Source organism: Cydia strobilella, chromosome 16 (assembly GCF_947568885.1).
Source record: "Cydia strobilella chromosome 16, ilCydStro3.1, whole genome shotgun sequence".
NCBI lineage: Eukaryota > Metazoa > Arthropoda > Insecta > Lepidoptera > Tortricidae > Cydia > Cydia strobilella.
Window position 1 is genome coordinate 4604651 of NC_086056.1, and position 26626 is coordinate 4631276.

A 26626-nucleotide genomic window follows, 5' to 3' on the forward strand; every position below is an offset into this window, starting at 1 on the left:
AACCATAAGCCATAGAGTAACTTATACATACTTGTTTTCACAGATAATAAAATATTATGACATTGATGCATCAAGGCGGTTTGTTTACAAACGGCCTATCGGGAAACGCGAAAATAGAAATTTAATTATCTGTCTCTTTATCGTTCGAATATGCAAGTCTCTATCACTTGGTTAAGTAACGAAATTTCGATTTTCTTGTTTCGCGTAATATTCCTTATTGCACCAACTATACTTTATAACAGACTGATCAACGTCACTGAACAGTACATAATTTTTTCCACACTGTACACCTTCGACCATTCTTAGATAAGGTTTAATCCACTAATAGACGGCGCTGCTTCCGCTCACATGTAAATAGGGGTAGTTAGGGTTTACGGGTTTGTTTGGATGAAATTACCCGGGTATGAAATTAACCGGGTATGAAATTACCCGGATCTGGATCCAGATCCAACTGATCTTCCGTACAATTTCAAGCTGAATTCCAAACTGGAGGCGCAGGGTCAAAAACTCTTTTAGTATGAGTTATGTTTATGCGTCTTTTCTGTGGACGTCATCAAATAACTGGTCTCTGGAGCCTAATTTTCTTACTTTATCCTTATAGACACCTTCAGATATTACTGCATTTGTTAGTTACGCGGTATTAAATGTCCACAGAAAAGACGCTGGTTTTCCCGAACGTTGTTGGATATGACCATATTTATGTAAAAAAAACAAAAACAGGTATAATATTTATTGATGTGCCGTCGGAAAGTTTCCAAAATTGCTAAATTACCACATGGAAAATATACGGAAACTTCCGATATTTTTGATTGGGAATCGAAATTTTACAATTCTAAAATGAAAGTTTCCTTTGTTTCTTGTGATTATTTTCTGAAATTTCCGTGAACTTTTCCAACTTTTTGGAAACTTTCCGCAACTTTCACATTCTGTAATAATAATAATATTGGTAAGGTTTTCTAGCATCCGAAAGGCACAAATTTTCAGTGCACAAATAAATATATGCACAGTGAATAATTAAATGTTCTATCGTTAAGAGATCGGTAAGATTAAAATAAAAGTTTACAATGGTGTTTTGTTTTATCATACACTCGATTTAGGATTTTCCAAGAAACAGATACCTACTGATTAGATAGATACAGATTATTCGTAATCCACTGGAAAAAAATGAAATTACCTAAATGATTAAGGGTCTCCCACAAGCTCGGTTCTCCATACAAACGTAATTCCGCTCTCATTTTAAAACGACTAGCTAGATTACTCTGATACTTTGTACTTACAATAGGATAAGGTATATCTATGTCTGTAATTAGTTTATGTAGCTTCAGATACCATAGTTACAAAAATACAGCGAATTTAAGTTTTTCATACAAAACTTGTTTTTGCTCTATTTCGTCTGTTTTAACTATAAACTGGAGCTATAGGTATAAACTAATTTCAGACCTAGATAAACCTCATGTCATCGTATGTGCAAAGCTTCATTACAATCCAACACGTAGTTTTAAAATGAGAGCGGAAATACGGGGTTCAAAATCAAAGATAAGCAAGATTATGGAGGAGGGATAAAATCGAGTTCCCTAGTTAGTCAAAGGGGTGACAGTACTGAAAAGGTTAGGAACCACTGCGCTATTCGAATAGTTATCCACTGAAGAGCTTCTTGACCTCATCGGCAACTTGGCTCGCGTACCGGTAGCCACTGAACATGAGCCGGTCCAGCGCCGGCGCAGGTTTCACCGAGTCACCTGTCCTGAAAATCGTAAGTGTGGGAATCAGATATTAACGTGGTAACAATCATATTATAACTCGGGCCCGTTTCTCAAAAGCAATACAAGTAGTAGCTTGCAATACAAGTGGAAGTCCCTTTCGAACAAAAGCAGCCAAAAAGTGAAACCGCTTGTATTACAAGTTACAAGCTTTTGAGAAACGGGCCCCTGGGATCCATTTCTCGAACGGTATTAGACTAATATGATTAGTCCACGAACTGTCAAGTCGTATGCCATGACAACACACTAATAATATTAGACTAAAACCGTTCGAGAAATGGGCCCCAGGGGCCGATTGCATAACAACATGTGACTAATAATATTAGCGGAAGTCTCTTTCTAATTCATTTATCAGTACATATAAGTAACATTTCTAAAATACTGGCGCAGCTATGCTACGAGGTGCAAATCGGCGTAGTCAGTGGTAAGTAGGCGCACTTACATAAATTATTAGCTTTGATTATTATGTACAAAATGAAAATAATAGTTACTGGCATTTAATCGTCCAAGGTTTGTCGACGTAATAGATGTGCATCGACACGATGCCGTACGATGACACCCACTCGTACAGGCACGGAGGGGCGAACGGGATCGTGAGCTGAAATTAAATTAAGTGTTGAATTAAGTGTCGAGCCAAGCCCATGTGCAGAGCGTGCACGGAAGAAGAAGAAACAACAAAACATATTCTCCTTGACTGTAAACAGGTAGAAGTGTATTATATAGGAGCAAATACCTAGGGAATCCATGTACACTGAAGGAGGCAACTAGCAACCTGAAGACTGCTAGGCTTCGTGGAGGAGCTGGGGTGGTTAGAGTAGCGCTACCTCGTTTCACGCAAAATAGGCACATTGGGATGTCGATTTGCGGAAAATGCCCAGTAAAACTAACTAACTAAGTGTTGAGCCGAAATTTCAGTTTAGGTTTCAGTTGGTTGCGGCATAAAAGTTCTGTTTCGGCTGAAGGTTCGGTTTCGGCTTTGGCAAAGAATCCGGTTTCGGACAATAGATGAAATAGAATAAACTATACAACATAAAATGCTCAGCCATTTTTTATCTTATTTAAAGGCAGTAATTCCTACAAAAATAGGATTCAAGGACAGTTCTTAAAGAGCCACTTATTAAGGAATCTACCCTATTTGGAAATTAAAAAATTATCTAGATGATAGGTATGTTACGATTCTATTTGTCTTTCCTATCCAGAGGTAATGGACATCGACTCTTAAAAAAACGATTGGTCTAAGATCTAAGAAAAGTCTGCCCTAATCTGGAGCAGGAACAATAGTACAAAGTACATTTCGATGCTAGTGCGGAAAGTATGTCATGTCATGTCAAGAATGACATATCCGCACGTGTATCGAACGACGTTTTTTAATACAGTTGCGAAAAAATAAGAAAAGCAACAAGTATTAAGAAATGGAATTCGAAACTTTTTATATTATTATTAATTCTGTGACATCACTGACATTGACATTATGAAGAGGTGTTTTTCTAGCTTTTATTCGACTAGAATTTTTTTAAATTTATACTTGTTCCAAACAAGTATAAATTTAAAAAAATTGGAAAAGTAAAAAGCACTAGTTCGCGAAAACCAACTTTCCGCACGCTTAACAGCCACGAAAAGTAGCACTTTTTGAGCAACTGTATTAAAAAATCTTTTTTAGTGTTCCGTAGCTCAAAAAGAAAAAAACAGAACTATTTTCTCCGTAAGTTGAAATTTGGTACACGTATGTAAGTTTGTGACCCAAAGACGGACATGTAACATTAACAAATGAATTTTAAACATGGGGGCCACTTTAAATGAGAGAAGGGGTTAAATGAAATTGAAATAATTAAATCCGGCCAAGTGCGAGTCGGACTCGCGTTCCAAGGGTTCCGTACATTACACAATTTAAACAATGTATTTTTTATGTGAAACGTGAGTGAAATATCTTTAAAAAACCCTTCGGGGTCGGATCAAAAACTAAATAATTAAGTCCGACTCACGCTTGACTGCACATTTCTACTAGGTTTTCCTGTGATCTATAGGTAAAGATCTATATATTTTGTGTATTTTTTTCAAAATTTTAGACCCAGTAGTTTCGGAGATAAAGGGGGGGGGGGAATGGTAATTTTTTGCCTATTTTCTTGAATAGCTTCTAAACTGTTTATCCTAAAATTATAAAAAAATATATATTTGAGATTCTCACAATGAGCTCTTTCATTTGACATGTAACACGATATATTTTGAAAAACTTTATTTTTTAATTTTCTTATTTACCCCCCAAAAGTGGCTCCCGTGTTTAAAATTAATTTGTTTACGTTACATATCCGTCTTTGGGTCACAAACTTACATATGTATACCAAATTTCAACTCAATTGGTCCAGTAGTTTCGGAGAAAATAGGCTGTGACAGACGGACAGACAGACAGACGCACGAGTGATCCTATAAGGGTTCCGTTTTTTACTTTTGAGGTACGGAACCCTAAAAAACAAAGTTTTTCAAACATATTAAATGAAAGAGCTCATTGTGACAATCTCAAATATATATTTTTTGTAATTTATAATATTAAACCTAACCTTTTAATTGAACCCTTGCAACGCGAGTCCGATTCGCACTTGGCCGGCTTTATTGCCTAAATTAGCATTTCAGTAATTTATCATTATCTGAGAAGTATTTTTATTCTCTCTCTCTTCCAAGCTATATTGCACCCAATCATATCTTTTAGCAATCTTTCCATCTTGTTTTCGGTTTACCTCTGTTTTCGGTTTACCTCTTTTTCAATCTGTTTTTAACCATTTTATCCTTTTATCAATTATCCAAAGCGGATTTGCTGAGTTAGCATTCGGGGATTTTTGCTAGTTGACCAATAATGGGTCTTACAGGTTACATCGTTGCAAAAAGCTTTACAAATAGTAAATTTATTCGTCAAAAATGTATAAAATAAGACGACTAAAGTTGTGACTTACGACTTTTAGAGGATGCTTTTTTTGGTTAAATCTCCAGCTTTGCAAAGGGCAAAGGGTTTTCCTTTAATTTTCCATTTGTAAAGGTTTTGTCGTTCGTTTGCATTGTGCCCTTGGGCTTAACGTGTCCCTAATTAAGGTTCTTTTATGGTGGGGTCCTAAGCTGACATTATTATTTGAATGTGGAGATAATTCACAAAAATGTAATTTTATCTACAGGAAGTTATATCCAGATGTTTAACTTCTATATTTTGTTTAACGTTATTTGTTTATTTTTACTTTAGGAACATGTTGTAAGTAATGTTTTTATTAGTATGTAAAATATAGGCAATCTCATCCTTGTATTATAAAAACGGTAAAAGTTTATAAAAAATTGTTTTTCACCAGATACCATTAGTAAGAATGACATTAATAATAACATAATTCCTTTGTTCCGTTCCAATTTTCATATTATTTTATCTCCGCGATTGATCTGAGTGGAATGATGATAATGATTGATAATAGTTATTTGTTATACAAGGGTGCAAAGTTGTATTTTACCCGCGAGTGTTTCAACACACGAGAAGTAAAATACATTTGCGCCCGTGTATAACACAAAACTTTTCACCTCACTATAGCGAGGAAAATGCAACATCCACAGGCGTTAGATCATCTTCATCACTGGAATCACTCATTTCTTTACGATATTATAACAGAAAACTCTGGAAGTTGTGTATTTTTACGCGAGTCGGTGAGAAAAGTTTTTTAGTAAAAATTTGTTGACAATGTTGACATTTCTGACGTATGAAATGTCAACGATGCGTTTTGAAATTGCATCGACTCAACTTGTGCGTTCAGAATTATATTTAACATCATTATAATAAAACAAACGTTTCTTATGGAATTTTAAGGTTTATGACTTAAAATCATTAAATGAAGCTAAATTTGGTATTTTTCATTAGATTCTCAAACCATTTATTTAATGATAATTAATATCGAATGAATCATTATCATAAACGATTTACGTTTTGTTATCTGTCAAGCTACTTAAACACGCTCCATCCAAGGTCAAATTTATTTCCCCACTAGTGGATAAAACGCGTTTTGCCCCGCTTGTATTGAAGGATAAAAGACAACTTTCCGAGCTAGTAAGGGGAAAAAACTATACCCTATATCGTGTTTGCTTGACTGGACAGATGGGTAGTGCTTTTAACACATGCAAAATATTGCCTTTCGAGCTATCCAACTTCGATGTGGTTCGGCGTTTGGTCTTGCGGTCGGACTATCGCCGGTTAGGGCGGTTAGGTAGGCTTGCATAATATTTAATTATTGAGAATTTGAAATTTGCGGCACACAATATCGGACCTCAAACTATCTCCACACCAAATTATATCTAAATCAATTCATTGGTCCCCCTCGCTGTCGAGACTTCGGGATCCTGGTGCTCGTAAGTTTTTCCTCCGGGAGCTGGGTCGTCGCCTACTTGAAAGGGGCATTGACCCTCGCTCCGGGTTTTTCCTGATGCAAAGGCTGTCCATCGCAATCCAACGCGGCAACGCAGCGAGCGTGATGGGCACCATTGCGTCGGGGGCAGCCCGGGACGGGTTTCAGTAGGTAGTTATTTATACATATTTAGTTTATATTTATATTTAAGTGTAGATAGATACATTTAGGTTTAGTGATTAAGTTTAGTTTTTAATTAGTTTTATGTTAAGACTAGGTATGTGTTATTTCCGTTTTCATGTAATAAATATTTCATTTATTTTCAGTTCAACGGTTTAAAAGTGAAGAGATATCAGACATACAGACTTACTTTCGCATTTATAATACATTATTATAATAGTAGGGAATTCTAGCCTCAGAACTTCCAGAAAATAGAAATTCAATCTCCGGCTTTCCATATTCAGGTTAGTTTCCCGCGAGTGTATGGGAACATTCCTGTATTGTCAATGTTCATCCCTAATGTTTATGCAGGAGGGCTTTGCCTAGCTTTGACTCTGATTATGCCGAAAGCGTACTTGCGGTATTGTCTTTCGGTAAACCAGTGTACAGTCGAAGGCAAAAATATCGATCCAGACCAATGGCTCAAAAATATGTGAACACGACTTCATTGTCTAAGAGCGTACATTTTTGAAACTGGAAATTATTTATGCCCTTGACTGTACACATTATGAATTATATTAATGTTATGAGATTTCGATTTCGATTCTGATTTCACAGGCCTCCCGTTCAAAATTAAATCAAGTACGTATGTGTTGACATATTTATATATGTATTTGTAATTTACGCACAATTACGTATTAATATTATCTGCTTAAAGCAGTTCAGTTTCATTTTCAGATAAAAAAGTTGCATTATTTTTTATCGAAAAACCTTAACTTAACTTTTAACTTTTGGGTTATTTAGACTCAGAATCACGATTACTGTTGGCAAAGATAAAAGGTGTCCCCAGTTTTTCTTACAAATTCTGGGTGTCAGTTTTGTAACGGTTCATACAAAATGTATACTGTGAAAATGCGTTACAATTACAACTGTCATTTTTTGGGAGCATATTTTTTTTCTTTTTAAATCGATAGTCCTCGTGATTCTGATTAGATAACCCAAAAGTTAATAGAGTTTCGAAAAAAAGTAAAAATGCCCTTAATATTCTGGCAGCTAGCGAAGCATCTCACTGATGTTACGGGTGATCAGAGGGCTGGTTCCTTCCTTGCCTAGTGAATTGGTATCGCTATACAGCTCGGTAATGCTACCAGCCTACTGGGCACCCTTCCATCTAGCGCCGAGCTAGCCCCCATTTTTCAAGTAAAATTTTTTTTTTAATTTAAAATTTAAATCTATTTATTTCAAGAAGAAAAAGTGCTTAGATCTATTATACATTTGTGTGCTAAATCTCTAACATGAGATTACTCGTATGTGCGCGGTCACTAAACTCGCGCGTTTTGTTGTTAATATTGAGTAATTTAAAATATAATTACAACTACATAAATTAAGCTAATGGTTATTCTTTAAGTTTTGCCAGTATATTTCCTAGATCCTTTGTGAAGTATTCTTTGTTTTCGTTTTTGTCTTTTTGTGTTTTTTGTGTACTTAATTGATACCTAATACCTACAGCAATAAAGTACATACGCAGTACCGTTAAAGAAACAATATATTTTATTTTTGGAAAATAGATGGTCCGACAGTAGGTAATATTTAAATATTGTGTATAGTCTATGGCGTTGATATTATTGGTCCGAGCGGTCAAGACGCCGAACTCTGTAAGTGGTTGGAATGTTCAAAGAATAGTTTCCGCACAATCTAGCACGCAGTCGACGAGAAAGGATCATTTTTCTTCACATAGAGTATAATCCCTGATTGCTGGCCCGTCCTACGCTAAAATAAAGGATAATGTAGAAAGCGGTTCTCAATCTGTATTGTGACTTAATTTTCAAAGATGATATGCGTGACGCGTGTCACGTTCTTGACTCCCACACTTTAAGAACCTGATGTACAATAATGTGGTGATATTCAGATATCATGATATGCGTGTCATGATATTACGTAGGTTAAGTTACTGTTCATAATGTGTCGTTTTTACCTAAGTGTGTTGACATACCTTTCCTAGCGCTCTGTTAAGCGTGCGACGCTGGAACCAGTGGCAATACTTTTGACCTCACAATCGTTCTAAAATATGGAAGACAGTACCTTTCACACTAATAGGATGTTTATACCTCAGCACCCTGCTTCGCGTCGAGCGGGCGCTCGAACCAATCCTGGTACTTATGGCGTCCTAGTCGGCCGAAGATCTGGAAGCCGGTGTCAGCTGGCCCTGGTTTACAAGCCTCACAACCTTGTCAGGTATACTAGTCTTTACCTCAGCACCCTGCCGCGCGCCAGGCGGGCGCTCGAACCAATCCCGGTACTTCTGGCGTCCAACTCGACCGAATATCTGGAAACCGGTTCCGATCAAATCGCCCTGGCTTACTAGCGCGAACCAGGGTAGAGTGTCTTCGCATTTCATTTCGGGCGTCATGTTGTAGTAGTAGTGCGTACCTGTGGGAGAAAGGTTATTGAAAATTTATGGTTCTTATTCAGAGCTTATGGAGAGAGCAGGGAGAGAGAAATCATAACCTGCATAAGAAAAAAAGCCATGTTGCTCAATATTTAAAAAAGTGATGAAATCTGAGCCCAGATTATTTGCTTACGCTTTGTGGTTCACATGATGCTGATTGTGAGCTAAACATGGATGGAGCATATGGCTCGAATATGAAGCGTTTTGGTCTTCAATAAAAATATATGAGCACTAATAATAAGCTCAGGCGACCCAATTCTAACTTAACTGCTGTAAGCATCTATGTTACAACGCCATTTTACAGGTATTAATTTTATGTTGTTACTCTACTAAATTTATGCTCGACTGCACGTCAATGTAAGGGAATGGTGGAATTTTCATAAAAGCAATACTCGACTCGCTGAGTTCAACGTAGCGTAGGTACCTGCTACGGCATCCGCCTAGGTACAATAAGCATTGCAAAGTTACTTTGCAATGTATGAAAATTTGATAAAAAATTAAATAAATACTCAATTCATACTAGTGCGGCGACCGTGTGTTAGCGGGTCAGCCCTACAGACATACATAGCGTTATCTTGCTCACATACGCCTGCGAGACATTAGGTTCGAGACATTTAAAAAAAAGACATTAGGTACTGACCCATGTTAGGAATGCAGTTCTGTTTCTTAAAAGATGTGCTGTTGAGCTCGGCCTCAGTGCTGGGGATCCTCATCAGTCTTCCGTCCAGCCCTGTCACCCACACGCCGCCATCTTGGAGAGTCGCGCCGTTCTCCACTTGTGGGCCTGCTCCGGCTTTCAGAGACTCTGAAAGTAGGTAAATACATGAGTACCTGTATTGACATATCCAAATTTCATCTAAAGCACGTAGATAATATTAATTTAACGAGTTTGAAGGTACAATTTGTGGAAGTGCTGTAGAAGTAATGGCAGATAATTAGTATGGCATTTTCTTCTCGCCACTTCATCAGGCTACAGAGGAGTTCGTCTATTGGCACATACAGTTACTAGTACCTTCAGAGACGAAGTACTGCGTGAGGGTCCAGTAGTCTCTTGAGGGCTCGCCCTCCAGCGCGGGTGCTCGCCACTTTACTAGCCTCTTCTCAGGCTTCATTGCCAGAGACTCGTACTCGTCCACTGGCAACTGGAACGGAACATAGTCATTAGTTTAACTAATGTAATGGCTCCTCCTATCCTATGCACATTCCCTGTTGCTTTTATTTGAATTTAAGTTTGTCAATAAATGATTATCATCTTGGGTCCGGCTGCACGAGCGATATCTGCAGATCCATTAATGTAATCTCCATCCATTAATGTAAGAAATCTCTGATTGGGGTCGACTAAACTTAGTCCGTTTTAACCCTACCAAGACACAGTTTTGCGCGTTTACCGCAAAAAAGTTAGAGTTTGTCGTGTCACCTCGTTTTGAGAGCACTCCCCTGACTGCCGCAGCCAGTATCGGAATCCTCGGCGTCGACATTTCGAGTGAAGTCCAGTTCCGCGGCCATTTAGAGGGTAAGGCCAAATTAGCCTCAAAAAAGCTCGGTGTGCTCAACAGATCGAGACAGTATTTCACGCCGGCCCACCGCCTACAGCTGTATAAAGCGCAGGTTCGCCCACACACGGAATACTGTTCTCATCTATGGGCAGGGGCACCCCAATACCAGCTTCTCCCTCTGGACCGCATCCAGCGAAGAGCGACTCGAATTGTCGACTGCCAGCGTATTTCGGAACGGCTTGACTCCTTGGCGCTGCGTAGAGATGTGGCCTCGTTCTGCATTTTCTATCGCGTGTATAACGGGGAGTGCTCCGAGGAATTGTTCGGATTAATACCTGCCGCTTCTTTTCGCCATCGCCCTACACGACAACATTACCATCCTCACCACTTGGATGGTTGGCGGTCCTCAACTGTGCGTTTCTCTAGAAACTTCCTGCCTCGCACAGCTAAACTGTGGAATGAACTGTCGCCTGCGGTATTTCCGGACCGATATGACCTTCAAACCTTCAAGAAAAGAGCGTATTCCCATCTTAAAGGCCGGCAACGTACTTACAACCCCTCTGGTGTTGCGGGTGTCCATGGGCGGCGGTAATCGCTTACCATCAGGTGATCCGTCTGCTCGTTTGCCTCCTATTTCATAAAAAAAAAATGTAAACAATTTTGACATCGATATTTTAGGTGTTTTCTCTTCGTATGACGAAACGTGTTTAAAACTTAAATTTATTATAACATGATATCATGTGAACAACAAAGAATGTATATTACTATCCTCTTAGAATTCAACCCACTCTCGCATTATCTAATTCACAGAATGAGCCCTGACGCGAGGGTCAGTCTGTGTAAGGAAGGACACTAAGGACTGATGTCATTACATTATGTTCTTGCCCTTGGTGAAATATATCTAAATGTAATGTTAGCCGGCTATAAAAAGGTCTTACGTTTTTAAATTACAAAGTATTTATTTGGGAACAATAACAATAACAAAATATAAGATGCTCCCCAGTTTGCCTTCATGCTTTATGGTGCCCAGAAGACAAGCCCCCAGCATCAAACAGCGGGCGAATTAAGAGTCCGACCTTGAGGACAGTACATCCTCAGCTCCGGCAGCGGTTCTGGTTTGGTCAGTACATCTCCAACCTTCGAAACTCGTATCATGTAGTAGGCTTTTATCTATATCTTAATTTTTTTTTTTTAATCTTATCAAGTTATCACTCACAGAAATCTGTAGCCCAGTAACGAACCCCCCCGCGTCAAACAGGGGGCAAACAGTCCGGCCTTGAGGACAGTACATCCTCAGTTCTGGCAGCGGTCCTGGAGGACGCTCCGTGCGTCTCCAACCTTCGGTCTCCGCGTCCTTGCTGGTGCGAGGGATCTTGAAGAAGTACTCCATGTCAGCCAGCGCGTCTGACCAGCCGAATTTGACTGTGTAATTTTTATCAGTGTTAGTGAAGATGCATTGGTTGCCAAGCGGTATAATGCAGAATTTTCGATCAAAAATTTCAAATGTCAATGCTAATATAGCATAAAGATGACGCTCGGATCTCAGTGCATTACTGTTGCAGCGTTGTACTGCCGCCCCTATGTCGTTCATTCCGTCATTCATTCATTAAAGAAATTGTCAGATACAGAGTTAGCAACAACGACGCCGCAACAGTAAAGCAGCTGCAGTTAAATTCCGAATGTGATCTTTAGGCGTGCGAATCCTGGCTGTCGAAAATGACTAAGGATTTTGCTACACCACACTTACCGCGAAGACCATCGTATTCAATACCTGTAACAAAAAATGCAGTTTTTAGCTAACTATTATAAACACGTTATACCTGATATAAATCCGCGGGTTCGATTCCCGCCTCGGCCTCCGGTGGACTTTTCAGTTATCAGTCACTTTTCCTCAGTGTATGATATCTATTTCAACTTCATAACGTAATATAAAAAAATACATAAGGTCAAAATTACTATTTTATCTCGTCGCGTCGGTTCCTAGGTATATCCACTTTTATGAAGTTAAGGTATTATTTTGTTTACATAACTATTTATTTTGGAAGAACAACATGTAGGAGCCCGATTCAGACTAACAATTTGTTATGGTTTTGAACTGGTTTTGATATGATCTTGATGATCTCTCACGCTGATATGTTTTGTTTGGTGCATGCGTAAAGTGAAAGTCGTGCGTGAGACACGCGCCAATCACCAAGACGATAGTCAAGGTCGTATCTAAACCAATTCAAAGCCATATCAAATCGTTAAATCTGAATGGGGACGCCGACTTATAAGTATATAACATATCTTTACTTTTGTAAACTTTGCTTAAAGCGAAAGCCGCTCGGCCCCAATTTCAAAGGAATACCGCAAATCGATGTACAGGTTAGCCGTTTGGCACACGCATACTAGAGGTCGAAACAAAAGTGGTAAAACATATTTTTTTTGTATGGAAAAAAAATAATTCCAAAACCTATCGAGTGTGGTATCATACGAAAGGGCTTTTTGAGGCGATTCTAAAAATATATCACATCATTACATTTCGGGCATTTTTTTTTAATTAAAACAAAAAGAATTTTCGAAACATACCTAGTTTGGGCTCCTCCAGACACAATATGGCAGATTTTTTTTTAGTACAATATACCACAAATGATACGTGATATCCTCATGTCTAACTACAAGAAAGCAATTATGAAAATAATATCATTAACAATTTTTTTTTTTTTTTTCAATTTTACAAAGTGACACAGTTCTACTTCAATACCTATTTCACGAGACTTATGGAACTATACTGCAGATACGGTACATATTAATCATAAAATGATACGTAATATCCATATATCGAACGGGAAATACCTCTTTAACCCTTTAACTGCGCCTTTCATCAGTTGGTATAGTTTGTTTAGTTTTTGACACAAAATATCAAGATTGTATCCTTCAGATACGATATACCATATCGATTTTTCTTTGTACAATATACCACAAAAGATACGTAATATCTTGATATCGAACCCCAAGAAAGCAATTTTGAAAATAATTTCATTTAGATTTATTTTTAAATTTCTCAATATTGTAATATTGAAAAATTATACACATGAAAAATATTTAAAAAAAATCTTAAAGAAAAAATTTGGGGGGGGGGGGGCAGCGAAATTTTTTTAGGAACTGCGGGTCAAACATTTTGTTTTGGCCTCTAGTATGTGTGTGCCAAACGGCTAACCTGTACATCGATTTGCGGTATTTTTATACGAACGGGTTAGACTATTAGTGGTCCTATCAACAAAATTTTGACAAACATGAAGAATGTTATGAAAGTGAAGGAAACGAAAGAGGTATGTCAGGATCATAGCAAATGGAACGTGGTCTCTGCCTACCCCTCCGGGAAATAGGCGTGATTATATGTATGTATGTATCTAATTAATGTTCAGCAGGCTTAACACAGGAGCGACAGTATCTCGCCCACGCGATAGACTACCCGTCCCTCTCTAAATAATACAGTGAGAAAACGGGTAGCCTATCTCGTTGCCGAGATTCTGTCGCGCCGCTCTTGTGCTAGGCCTGCACCCAATACTTTGTTTTATTACGAATAGGTAGTTCTACGCTCGTATTTACTAGCCTTGAGAAGGGTAACCAGTGAACTGATTGATTTCTTTTGTCCCTTTTTGTCAAATCAACGGTCCATTGCGCAATGATTGTATTTACCTGGCTGATTAGTTAGTAGGTAGTTAGTTTAGTTTCCGATTGCCAATAACAGAGAGAACAGAGACAGTCAACGTCTAAAGGGGCCCACTGGGCACTGACTATCAGTCGGCCGGACGATATCGGCCTGTCAGTTAGAACAAAAAAGTTAGAACAAACTTCGTGCGCGAGTGCGAGTCGGACTCGCGCACGAAGGGTTCCGTTACGCAAAAATTACGTCTGTTGTATGGGGGCCCCTTAACTTAAATATTTATTTTATTCTGTTTTTAGTATTTGTTATTATAGCGGCAACAGAAATACATCATATGTGAATATTTCAACTGTCTAGCTATCACGGTTCATGAGATACAGTCTGGTGACAGACAGACGGACAGACATACATACAGACAGACGGGCAAACGGACAGTGGAGTCTTAGTGTAGGGTCCCTTTTCTACCCTTTGGGTACGGAACCCTACGAACTATCCTATTGTACTTTTTCGGGCATCAATCTATTTCCATAGGTACTTGTACTTACTATATTTTATCTAAATTGGTTTAGCGGTTTAAGCGTGAAGAGGTAGACAGACAGATATACTATCGCGTTTATAATATGTATTTTAGTATGGATTTTTCTGCGAAATAATGGATGTACCATTTATCATCCATTGTGAGGAGCGTGAGGAGTCAGGTGTATGCCAGCTCGATTACATCGTTAATGTAACAAAAGACTGTGGCGGGCTTTATAGCCATAAAGTTTTTGTCCGGAAAAATCTCGTTTTGGGTACGTATATCCACTATTATTTAAGTACCGTAACCACCAAACTATAGTCCTATAATATAACTATGGTCCACAATAGGGTGGTTCACGTTTGTATGGGAAAAATTCCTCGCAACGCTCAAGGTTACATTTTTCGAACCACTCACTACGCTCGTGGTTCAATGTTGGAATCTTTCGCTTGCTCGGGTATCAATATTAGCACGAGTGGATAAACAACAACTTTGCCCCTTTGTAAAAAACTATTGCCCCAGAACCCCGTCAAATAAAAATCAATCAAGTTAGTGTAGGACCATAGCCACAGGGTGGACACGCTATACATAAAAAATCGCTCGCGTTTCTATGTGTGAACGGCACGTCTGTACACGCGTCATGCGTCATTGTGTGTGTAAGTTGCTTAAAAACAGTACTGAGCGTTCGCCAAAAGCTCGTCAATCTGCTGTCGAAGGGCGAGGTAACTCGAATCGGGGCGGGGCGGTGCGTGGCCGTTCTGTATGATAATACTATTACTTATTCAGTTCCATAGCTGAGAGTTTGTTGACTATACGGGGTAGTTTTATGGTGCATCGAAGTTTTGAATGATTTGAAATATTTAATCGTTGCGTCTGTGAGGAAATAGCAATGATTAGTGTTTTTATGACACTTGCGGGTTCTGTCACTGAAGGTTCTACGACAGGTACTTTAAGACGATGAGCGAGATATTATTTAGATTTTAAGAATCCCTTTCTTGAAATTGTCTAAAACCCAATTGATAAAAAGGGTTGGCAGGGTCAATAACATTTTAGAAAAAGGTCACTGTTGTGGACAATACTATATAATAAAAAGTTAACGACTCTGCATGGTAGGTACATAAGGGTATATATCCTGTCTCTTTTGAGTCTCAAGTACTGAAAAAATGTTTCCCGCCTGTAAGGGTGTAGCGATAAAAATTAACTTTAGATTCTACAGGAAAGACGCGGACGAGTTAAGCATGCTATAGTAATAAATATTGCAGAGGCAACCAAAAAGGTTCCGACGATGTATTTTGGATTAAAAGTGTCATTATTTATTCAGTTGGGTGTAAATAATACGAGTAAACTTACCACGAACCAACGACACCGACGCCAATACGGCTAGTAACGTTCTCATTTTCGATTCGATTTACTGATTTTTATTACTTGATTGTTCGATCGAATAATTGAAATATCCGTACAGACCGTCCCGTTCCGCGAGAATGGACGAACTGACGCGCAGTCATAATGGGATAAAGTGACTAAGTACACTACAATAATAGCACTAACTGTCGTATAAACATCTCTATTGTGACGCTTATGTGACGTTTTGGCTTGGAATCTAGGGCTGGCATTGAGAGACAAATTGAGCTTCCTAGCAGTTAGTGATTTCTTTTTTTGAGTTGGGAAATCATACTTAACTGGGATATGGAAGCTAGTAGATGATGCTAGATTTTTCCATAAGTGGCTTACCAAATAGGAGTAAAGCAGTGGTGAAGTAGAGTTGTAATAACACCAACAATGTAAAAGTTTTATAAGCGTTGTATTACCGTTACTTTGATCTGTGGGTCGACTTTGATAACAACTTCCATCCATTACTAAAGTGCTTGTTTTAACGAGTTGAAAAACACCTTAGCATTTATTATATTTTCTTTATTGGTAACACTGATAATTGCTTCACTGCATAGAGAGCGGGTGCGCAAGTAATGTTTTTTTTCGTCCAGAAATAAAAATATAAATGGTAGGTCCGCTTTTCTTCCTGATTTTATTGGCTGAAAAACTGACTGTACTTGTGTCTATGTGACATGTAACTTTATGGTGTCTTACGTTAATCAGTGCTTATTCGTGAGTTTAAAAAATAAACCTAAATGCGACAACCTATACATGCGCACATAGCCGGGGAATCCATGGGTATTAGGGAAGTCTTTGATCACTTATACGTGGTGAAATTGATCAAATGATCAAAGTAACAACAGGAATTATTTTTGGCAACTTCCGATGTTTTCACGTATATTTTCAATACTTATATAATAAATAGGTACCGTTTGTGAGTCTATAGTAAAGGTAGTAGAATTGAAAGTTTGTATGTACCTATAGGGCTTGATCTCCGGTACGGTTCATCCGATTTCTAAAATTATTTTATTATATAGAATGAACTTTCTGGGTGGAAATTGTCTTTGTTTAGTTTTTATTATTATTATACAAGTTTGAAGTCACCAGGGTAATAATTTTATAAAAAAAAATGTACATTGTCTTTTATAGAAACCATGCCAGATATTACAAAAAAATGATCGTGTCGCGAGACTACAAAAAAATACCAAGAAGAAGAACTTGATGACACAGAATAACTAATAGTACTACCTCAATGACGCACTCGCAGCACAGAATAACTAATAGTACCTCGCAGACATAGCGGCGGGCAAAAACTCTGTTCGTGCCGCATCGAAAGCATACAAGATTTCTTATAGAACATTATACAATATTTTTTAGAACATTATACATTATACAATAAAGGGCAAAATATCAAAAACCCGGGTACACAGACCATATTTACAGAAAAGGAAAAGCTTGCAATTCATAAACCTGATGCTAAGTGCGATGGTAAGAAAATAATTAGAAAAGTACTAATAATTAAAAAGTACTTATCCGATTTAATATGTTTTATTTTATACGGGCTTTTTAGCGGGTTTACTTTAGAATCTTTAGATTGTCAGTAAAAAAGTGGTGTTTCAAAGTACCCCTTTTCTTAATATAACTTTGATCGCGTTGTTTTTATTTATTTTTGGGAAAAATATGTCCATATTTTTTTTTATTTGGCAGGCTGAAAGTAGAGAAATTTATTTTTACGTTCATTAGGATCGTTAAAAAATGGTGTCAAACTCTAAAATAGATTACCTAAAGTAACCCCGGTTTACGGTATGCATTTCTTAATTCACAATGCTTTAACTGGGTTTAACCCAGTGGGTTAGTTTTAAACGGGCATTCTCCTCCCGTAACAACATATATTTTTATTTTATGCGTTTCTTAACTTAAACTTAGTGGTAATAGATAAATTGAGTAAGCATGTTATGTTATTTTTATAAGATAGGTAATTAATTATTGTAAGTATCCTGAAGAAAGGCCAGGTCAAGAGCACCCTAAACCGGCGAGCGTGTATGAGGAATGTTATGAAAGTGAAGGAAGCGAAAGGTATGTCAGGATCGCAGCAAGTGCCTTTCTGCCTACCCCTCCGGTAAATAGGCGTGATTATATGTATGTATGTAAGTAATACAATCTATTGCCGAATGGAGTGTCGAACCAAACCTAACCGGTTTAACAATACTTTTGTAATTTAGGTAATGGTAATGACAACAACAATATCTAATGTTGTTGTCATTACCTGAAAAATTAAAAAACTTCTATACCTGCAATATCCAGAATTTCGTGTTTGTACGGGACAAAGCTACTCAGCTATATCCTAGGATAGCATATCATAATACGACGAATCCTGCGCTGGATTTAGGTCATGGTTGGTGTTTTAGATTTATGTTTTGGTTTAATAAAGGGATCTCATTTATCATAATATTCATAATACAATAATATTGATATTAACGACGGCATGTAGTAGTAGTAGCACAACACGTGAGGAAAAATTGTATGATTGGCCGGTTAGCTCGCAGACGATTGCGCCACGGAATATTACTTGAATGTAATAGAGGAAATTTACTAACAACAGCAAATACAGCAATTTCAAACATTTGAAAAGATTACTCGTGCAGTTGTCATCTACGCTTCAAAAATATTAGCCCCTGTTTCACCACGCTGACAATATTGACGTCTGACATTGACAATTCACCTAAATATTGACGTATGGAATGTAGAGTTATATTGACGGTACCGGTCGGTCGGTACTAGAGGTGCCGTCGTTACTTATCGACCCAGAAATGGATAGGAAATTGCCACTGTCAATTGTCACCGTGGTGAAACAGGCCTCAGATCACTAGCATTGATATGTGTTCTGACTTTTGGAGTTTGTTGATACTTACTTGGAAAACTTATCTTAAAATAAAGTACTTAATCGAATAATAAAACTACCTAATCGAATTATACAGTCGCTGATTGTTTCGCACGAAAGCAATGCGAGTCGTATGATTAGGCATCTCACTCGCATTTATTGGTGCGCGCGATATACATTACGAGTCGTGTCAAGGTAACATATACATATAATATAAAGGTTATATTGGCTAATTAATTTTTACATAACTTATAGTAATTATTACAAATAAATATATTTGAAATATACATTTATAACATAATAATTACATGACAGATATAACTTCCAAATTATACATACTAATTATGATCATACATTTAACAAATTAAATTAGTAGCTATTGCCGGTTGTTCTTTACCAAAATAGGTCTCCGTTAGGTACGACGATGAGCGAAGCGAGGAGGAGTGTCAGGTTGAACTGCGTACAAACAGCGCGCGAGCCGAGCGAGCAAAGCGAGATAATTATATCTATCCCAACATCACGTTGTCAATCCGTAAACACATTCATTGCCAGCGACCCTCTATGCGGATTCTCTACAAAGCGAAAAAATACGCTGTCGTCCGCAAGCGTAGCGCGTAGCTTGCGCTGGCACTGGCAGTGAATGCAACAAACATGCATGACTGCGATGTCGCCATAGCCATACTGCTTTAAGTGCTTTATATTTAAAAATAAACGCCTGCAAAACATATTGCGGCAACGAGTGCCCGCAGTAAAGTGTCAGGCGCCGCGCGTCCGTGGATTGCTCGGCGGGGCGCGTTATATAATGGATCTGCTTTATTTATGTGCAGACTGCGGGGATTTTATGATTTACAGCCTCATCTGCGGGTTGTCGTGCGGATATATGGTATCTCGGGTTTGTGAAGCCCGTATGAAAATCTGGAACCTGTGCCGGTTATAGGTTAGGGTTTGCAAGACTTAGTTCGACAGAGGCCACCACTTATTACGTGTTGATGCTGGAGAATGTTATTGAAACGCCGGTGAACAATAGGTACATAAACTAATAAAAACAACAAGTACACTAAATGCTATATAATTTTACACTCAATGCTATATAATTTTCTTATAATTGAGTTAAAACTAAGTGTTGCACGCCAAGAGGAGTTTAAACTGTGACGATTTGGGATTCGTTAATCCGAAAGACACGCCGGCTAGCGTTAATACCTACCTATTTACTGTAAGCTAAACTTAAGGCGGTGTTTAAAACCGAACCTTGAATGGCATGTCTATAAGCTAAAACAAATGTTAGACAAAGAAATGTGTGTGTGTGTGTGTTTTTAGAATGTTAAAGTGAAGTTTGTATGCTATTAGGTAAAGCTATAAGTTTTAGAAACTCATAGCGCGTGATTCCTGGTTCTCGATGAGACTGCACTTAATAGGTACTTAATTTAGGTACTTATTCAACCATAAAACAAAACAACACAGAAAAACTTACCTACTTAAGTAAGTTTGTGTGTTTTGTTTCATTGTGTTTTAGAATACGTACCTACGCTAGCGTAAGACCGTAACGTAACGTACATAAGTACCTACGCTAACGTAAGATTACAATGAAAGATATAAATTTACATTTCACAATTGAGGAACGCAATTTCCCTTGGGAGGAAGAATGGTAAAAAAAGGTGCCCTTCATTTGTATCACTCAATTTTCCTTTTGAATGGTATCAAAAAAAGTAAACCCTATACCGGAGTATTTAATACATAGGTAAAATCAGCATCAAATAGACAAGGATGATCAAAGGGGCCAAATATATCGTAAAATACATTTTTTACCATAAGGCTGCCCTCCGATATATTAGGACAGATTGGCCGTCACTATCTATTTGATGCCGACTACGCACAGTCCTTTGTGCCTTGTCTTATTTGGCAATTACGAGTAAGGAAAGGACAAATTACCGATCAAATAATACGTTTGTATTTTTTCCAAAAACGCGTCTGAATAAAATAATAATAACAAAGAAAAAAAAAACAGAATATAATGTAAAATAAATGCAAATCCATACTAATATTATAAATGTGAAAGTCTGTCTGTCTGTCTGTCTGTCTGTCTGTGTGTTACCTCTTCACGCTTAAACCGCTGAACCGATTTAGTTGAAATTTGGTATACAGATAGTTTGAGTCCCGGGGAAGGACATAGGATACTTTTTATCCCAGAACTCACCCCTCAAGGGGGTGAAAAGGGGGGTGGAAATTTGTATGGGGAATCAATAACCGCTGAACCGATTTAGATGAAACTTGGTATGGGGATAGTTTGAGCTGTGGGAAAGGATATAGAATAATTTTATCCCCGAAATCATCCCTTAAGGGTGTAAAAAATGGAGTGAAAATGTATAGTGTGGACCAATTTGGGGGTGAAAAAAGGATGTATTCAAAAGCAGATTTGTTTAAGAATTAAGGTACCCTAATTCCACGCAGACGAAGTCGCGGGCAAAAGCTAGTATATCTCTAATTTTAAGTCTCTTTAAAAATCTCCTAGCGGGGCTGGTGAGTGATAACCCATGGAGTTTATTACCACGCCTCCTTCTCCCTGAAGGAGAGGCCATTTTAAGTCTTAATTATTTCGTCAAATACAAATTCAAAATCAATTAATGTAAATACTGAAACAATGTACCTAATTAATACACCGTTCCATTTTCGAGTTTCTATACTAAACAAATTAAATTATTCTGTGATGCCAACTGTAGTCACTATGTGGACCGGATATTACTCCGGTATATTATCCTCCAGGGGTTCCAAATTACGGAAGTCTCGAAATAGAAACATTTAAATGATGAAAATTATTCATTCGTACAACTGCGTCCTTTCGGAGTGTTGTGAAATACTGCCATTGTTTTGTTTCTCGCTTCGTCAGGATGTTAAGTAATTTGAACAAGAAATCCTGGATAAGCTTGATGGAGTTTTGATGAAATTTTATAGGATGTTTCGACAATTTGAGCGCTTCTAGTTCATAGCAAGTCCCATTGTTTCTCTTTGATTACCGAAACGATTTCCTTGAGATATATATCATTTAAGGTTGCTTTTATAGTAAAATTATTGCAGAAAAGTGATGTACAATCAGCTACGGAGATAGTTGACCCCCTTCAAATAAATTTCTATACAGGGGCGGGAAGGGGAGGGGGGTTTCAGTTATCTCTGTAGCTTACTGTACCTTAACGGTAGGCCTATAACTCCAAAAATGCGGTATAAATGCTTACGCGCTTATGGCGTATGATGTCAAAGGAAGCTTGAAGCTTTTAAGTAATGGAAAGTATGCTTGCTAGATTGTTTTAAAATATTTTTAGACAGAGTAGGTACCTACAAACATAAGTGTGGCAGGGATTAGCAAAGAGAAAAAACAAACAAAAAAGAGTGATTAGTCTAATTTCTTATAGGTACTCCAGAAAGCCATTAGCCATTCGTATAATAGAGGTATATTTGAGCACGCACTATGTATAGTCATTATTGTTAATTTGGCAAATCGCCACCGCCCGCGGGCTTGGCACCGTTGACTGGATATTGTTGACTGCAACATATGCAATGGACGGACGGCTATAAGGGCTATTTACATGGTATGAGTTTTACGCCAAAAACTTAAGATTAGGTATCGTATGTAACTCAATAAGAAAATATCTCGTTATGCAAACTAGACTATGTTAGGTATGAAATAATCAAAGCCAATCATTATCACCTACGATAATGTCATACGATTTTTCGCCCAAAACGTGCTAGAAAATGTTATGTAAGTAATACCTATTACTATCAGGTTGTCTGGAAGAGATCGCTCTTTAGCGATAAGACCGCCTGTTGTCTACGATAGTTTAAGTGCTTAATTTGTATGTCATGTCTTTTTTATATTGGTGAGCAATAAAGATTTGTATTGTATTGTACTATTAAAGACGTTGAAAAATATAATTATTTAAATATGTGCTCTGTTTACTGGATTGTAGGTCGATGTCAAAATATCTACTAATGAAAAAATTCAGAAGAGCCCTTTCATGTGGTGTTGGAATGCAGCGGAGTGGCTCCATACAGGGCAAAACATCTCGGATCTCGGATATCCGAGAGATCATCCCGAGGTCCTACCAACATCAAAGGTTTGATAGGATTCCTTGAGGAATTGATCTGGTTGCACTACCCACCCCCCACCCCCTTCATGCAAATTAGACACCAGTTGTCAAGTTGCGGAAACCAGACCAACTAAATTACCAATGTGTACCTATGAGCACAAGGCTCCGATGATTTAAGGGTCTCCGGCAAGCTCGGTTCTCCTTACAAACGTTAGTTCCGCTCTCATTTTAAAACGACTAGCTAGATTGCTCTGAAACTTTGTACTTACAATAGGATAAGGTATATCTATGTCTGTAATTTGTTTATGTAGCTTCAAATACCATAGTTAAAAAAATACAGCGAATTTATGTTTCTCATACAAAACTTGTTTCTGCTCTATTTCGTTTGTTTTATAAACTGGAGCTATATAAACTAATTACCAATAAATGATGTCTATGTCTAATTTCAGACCTAGTATACCTCATGTCATTGTACCTATATGTGCAAAGTTTCACACGATCACAAATATCACAATCCAACACGTAGTTTTAAAATGAGAGCGGAACTACGTTTGTATGGGAAGGTGCAATTCGGCCGAGCTTGCTGGGGACTCTTAAATTTTATTTGAATTAAAATTGAGACACATACTGTAGCTTTAAGGACAGTTCTGTTTTCCTCATGACATGACGCACTAAAGGAAAATCCTAATGGTACTTTGTAGACCAGCGGTGGAACAAAAATGGGTTTTGATAATATTAAAGTTTTTTCTTTTTCGATATGTCATTGTTAGCATGTTAAATAAGGCTTTCGTAAAAAGTTAGAAATTTTTAGGGTGAGCGTTCGGATATATTGAAATATTTTAATTTCTGCTAATAACTTTGTAAATATAGAATTAAAGTTACAAAAAACTTTAACATATTCAATACCACTTTAATTTATACACAATATTCGGTTTTTAGAAATCTGGAACATGTGCTTTCTGGTGAACTTAAAAACATGAATTATTTTGTAAATAAAGAATTAGAGTAGCTGATATTGCAAAATTACGATATTATGGATCAGCTTATTATACTTGTAAAAAATTAGAAATGTAGACAATGTGCTTCTCTAGATATTGATTTCTGGTTAAGCAGTATAGCCAATATTGAATTAAAGTTTGTAGAGTTAATATTAAACGGTTATGACAATGATCTTAGTTCCCACACAAAAGATTAGAAATATAAAATCTGTGCGTCACTAAATACTGATACGTATGCATTCCGTGCTTATATTTACGTTACATTTCAAACGCGCGGCATGCTCGCGCGCGCCGCGCTGTGCGCCGCCGAGGCAGCGATCAAACGGTATTGATATATAGGTAGATCAACGGTATATAGATCAACGGGCTAGCGGGTAACCTAACCTTGCTAGACGCGTGCAAAATAATATTTCACAAAATTCAAAAAAATGTTCTAAAAGCAATCTGTATTTTTAACAGGTTAAAATTAAGTATCTAAATAGTCATAAAAATAATAAACCAGAACATTTGGTCGTGTCGTGTCTTTAACCTTGCCAGGCGATCTAAAAAGTATGGCACTTACTTGCACGCAAAATTAAGTTTGTTTACTATACAAATTGTATGCATTACAAAGTTATCTTTGCACACAAAATTAAGTTTCTCTACTATACAAAGCGTATGCATCGCAGTTATTTTTGCACGCAAAATTATGTTTGTCTACTAAACAAAGTGTATGCATTACAAAGTTATTTTTGTAGTAAATTAAAGACCACTAGGTAGGATGTACAGTCAGCAATACTATTCGCTTAGCACCTTTGCATACAAACCTATACAGGGGTGGTATCTTTTCTCTGCAGCTAACTGTACAATGTGATTGTAACATGAGGATGGTGTATATTTATGATGTATGAGGATATTTCTATTAAAAGTTATGTTAGATTTTGAAATTTTTATATTGAGTATATCTACTTATATAAAAATTTTAATTTTTGTTTATGGAATTTTATATTATATAACATACAAAAAAAAAACAAAAATAAAAAAAATATATATAGGGCTGTATCTCCTAAACCGTCCGTCGCAGCGCAAAAATAAAAAAAAATTCGTTCCCTCTTTCAATATACAAAAAACACAATAAATAAATAAATAAATATTATATGACATTCTTACACAGATTGACTAAGTCCCACAGTAAGCTCAAGAAGGCTTGTGTTATGGGTACTCAGACAACGATATATATAATATACAAATACATAGAAAACATCCATGACTCAGGAACAAATATCTGTGTTCATCACACAAATAAATGCCCTTACCGGAATTCGAACCCAGGACCATCGGCTTCACAGGCAGGGTCACCCACTAGGCCAGACCGGTCGTACAATGAAACACAAAAAGAAAAAAAATCTTTGTACGGCTGTATCTCCTAAACCGCGCGTCGTAGCACAAAAACAATCATCAAATTTTCGATCCACTTTAAGAAACCCTCAATTAATATTTAAAAAAAAAAAAAACAAAAAAAAACGAAAAAATCTTTATAAGGCTGTATCTCCTGAACCGTGCGTCGTAGCGCAAAATAATAAAATTTTCGTTCAACTGCAGTGGACCCTTAATTAACATTAAAAAAAAAGAAAAAAGGAAAAAAAATCTTTAGAGGGCTGTATCTCCTAAACCGTGCGTTGTAGAGCAAAAATAATCTAGTTTTCGTTCCCCTTTGAGAAACCCCTAATTAACATACAAAAAACACAATGAAAAACAAAGAAAAAATCTTTATAGGGTTGAATCTCCTAAATCGTGCGACGGAGCGCAAAAATAATCAAATTTTCGTTCCACTTTAAGAAACCTTTAATTAATATAGGTATAAAAAAAACACAAAAAATCCGTATAAGGCTGAATCTCCTAAACCGTGCGCCGTAGCACAAAATAATAACATTTTCGTCCGCCTGCAGTGGACCCTTAATAAACATTTAAAATTTAAATTTAAAAAAAACAGAAAAAATATTTACAGGGCTGTATCTCCTAAACCCTTCGTTATAGCGCAAAAATAATCAAATTTTCGTTCCCCTATCAGAAGCCCCTAAGTAACATACAAAAAACACAATGAAAACATAAAAGAAAAAAACAAAGAAAACAATCTTTTTATAGGACTGTATCTCCTAAACCGTGCGTCGGAGCGCAAAAAAAGTAAAATGTTCGTTTCCCTCTAAGAAACTCTTTTTTAATATGAGAAAAAACATTTTTTTCGTTTTTTTTTTGTTTTTTCGAAAAAACAAACAAAAACAGACAGACAGACAAAAACATTTTTTTCGTTTTTTTTTTGTTTTTTCTCATATTAAAAAAGAGTTTCTTAGAGGGAAACGAACATTTTACTTTTTTTGCGCTCCGACGCACGGTTTAGGAGATACAGTCCTATAAAAAGATTGTTTTCTTTGTTTTTTTCTTTTATGTTTTCATTGTGTTTTTTGTATGTTACTTAGGGGCTTCTGATAGGGGAACGAAGACGGGAGACAGCCCTCTAAAGATTTTTTTTCCTTTTTTCTTTTTTTTTAATGTTAATTAAGGGTCCACTGCAGTTGAACGAAAATTTTATTATTTTGCGCTACGACGCACGGTTCAGGAGATACAGCCTTATAAAGATTTTTTCGTTTTTTTTTGTTTTTTTTTTTTAAATATTAATTGAGGGTTTCTTAAAGTGGATCGAAAATTTGATGATTGTTTTTGTGCTACGACGCGCGGTTTAGGAGATACAGCCGTACAAAGATTTTTTTTTCTTTTTGTGTTTCATTGTACGACCGGTCTGGCCTAGTGGGTGACCCTGCCTGTGAAGCCGATGGTCCTGGGTTCGAATTCCGGTAAGGGCATTTATTTGTGTGATGAACACAGATATTTGTTCCTGAGTCATGGATGTTTTCTATGTATTTGTA

The 26626-nt window shown here is 37.2% G+C and overlaps 2 protein-coding genes across 2 annotated transcripts in view; one reads left to right on the forward strand and one right to left on the reverse strand.

The window, feature by feature from the left end:
• Positions 1-26626, forward strand: part of LOC134748361 (ATP-dependent Clp protease proteolytic subunit) — a 249647-nt gene that overhangs the window by 12002 nt on the left and 211019 nt on the right. The window lies entirely within an intron of this gene.
• LOC134748358 (uncharacterized) lies at positions 716-15895 on the reverse strand. Its single transcript, XM_063683137.1, has 8 exons — positions 15745-15895; positions 11976-11999; positions 11445-11650; positions 9745-9874; positions 9373-9537; positions 8535-8713; positions 2252-2358; positions 716-1744 (listed from the first exon to the last, which is right to left on the reverse strand). Exons 1-8 carry the CDS (start codon positions 15788-15790, stop codon positions 1636-1638), a joined length of 966 nt encoding a protein of 321 aa, XP_063539207.1. The 5' UTR covers positions 15791-15895; the 3' UTR covers positions 716-1635.

What these genes read in the sequence shown, in the direction of transcription:
- LOC134748358 (XM_063683137.1), bottom strand. Translation starts at nt 15,790, where the DNA reads ATGAGAACGTTACTAGCCGTATTGGCGTCGGTGTCGTTGGTTCGTG. An exon ending in TGAATACGATGGTCTTCGCG is followed by an intron (nt 11,651 to 11,975) that starts GTAAGTGTGGTG and finishes AAAATTACACAG; the next exon opens with TCAAATTCGGCTGGTCAGAC. An exon ending in GCGCGCGGCAGGGTGCTGAG is followed by an intron (nt 2,359 to 8,534) that starts GTAAAGACTAGT and finishes ATTTAATTTCAG; the next exon opens with CTCACGATCCCGTTCGCCCC.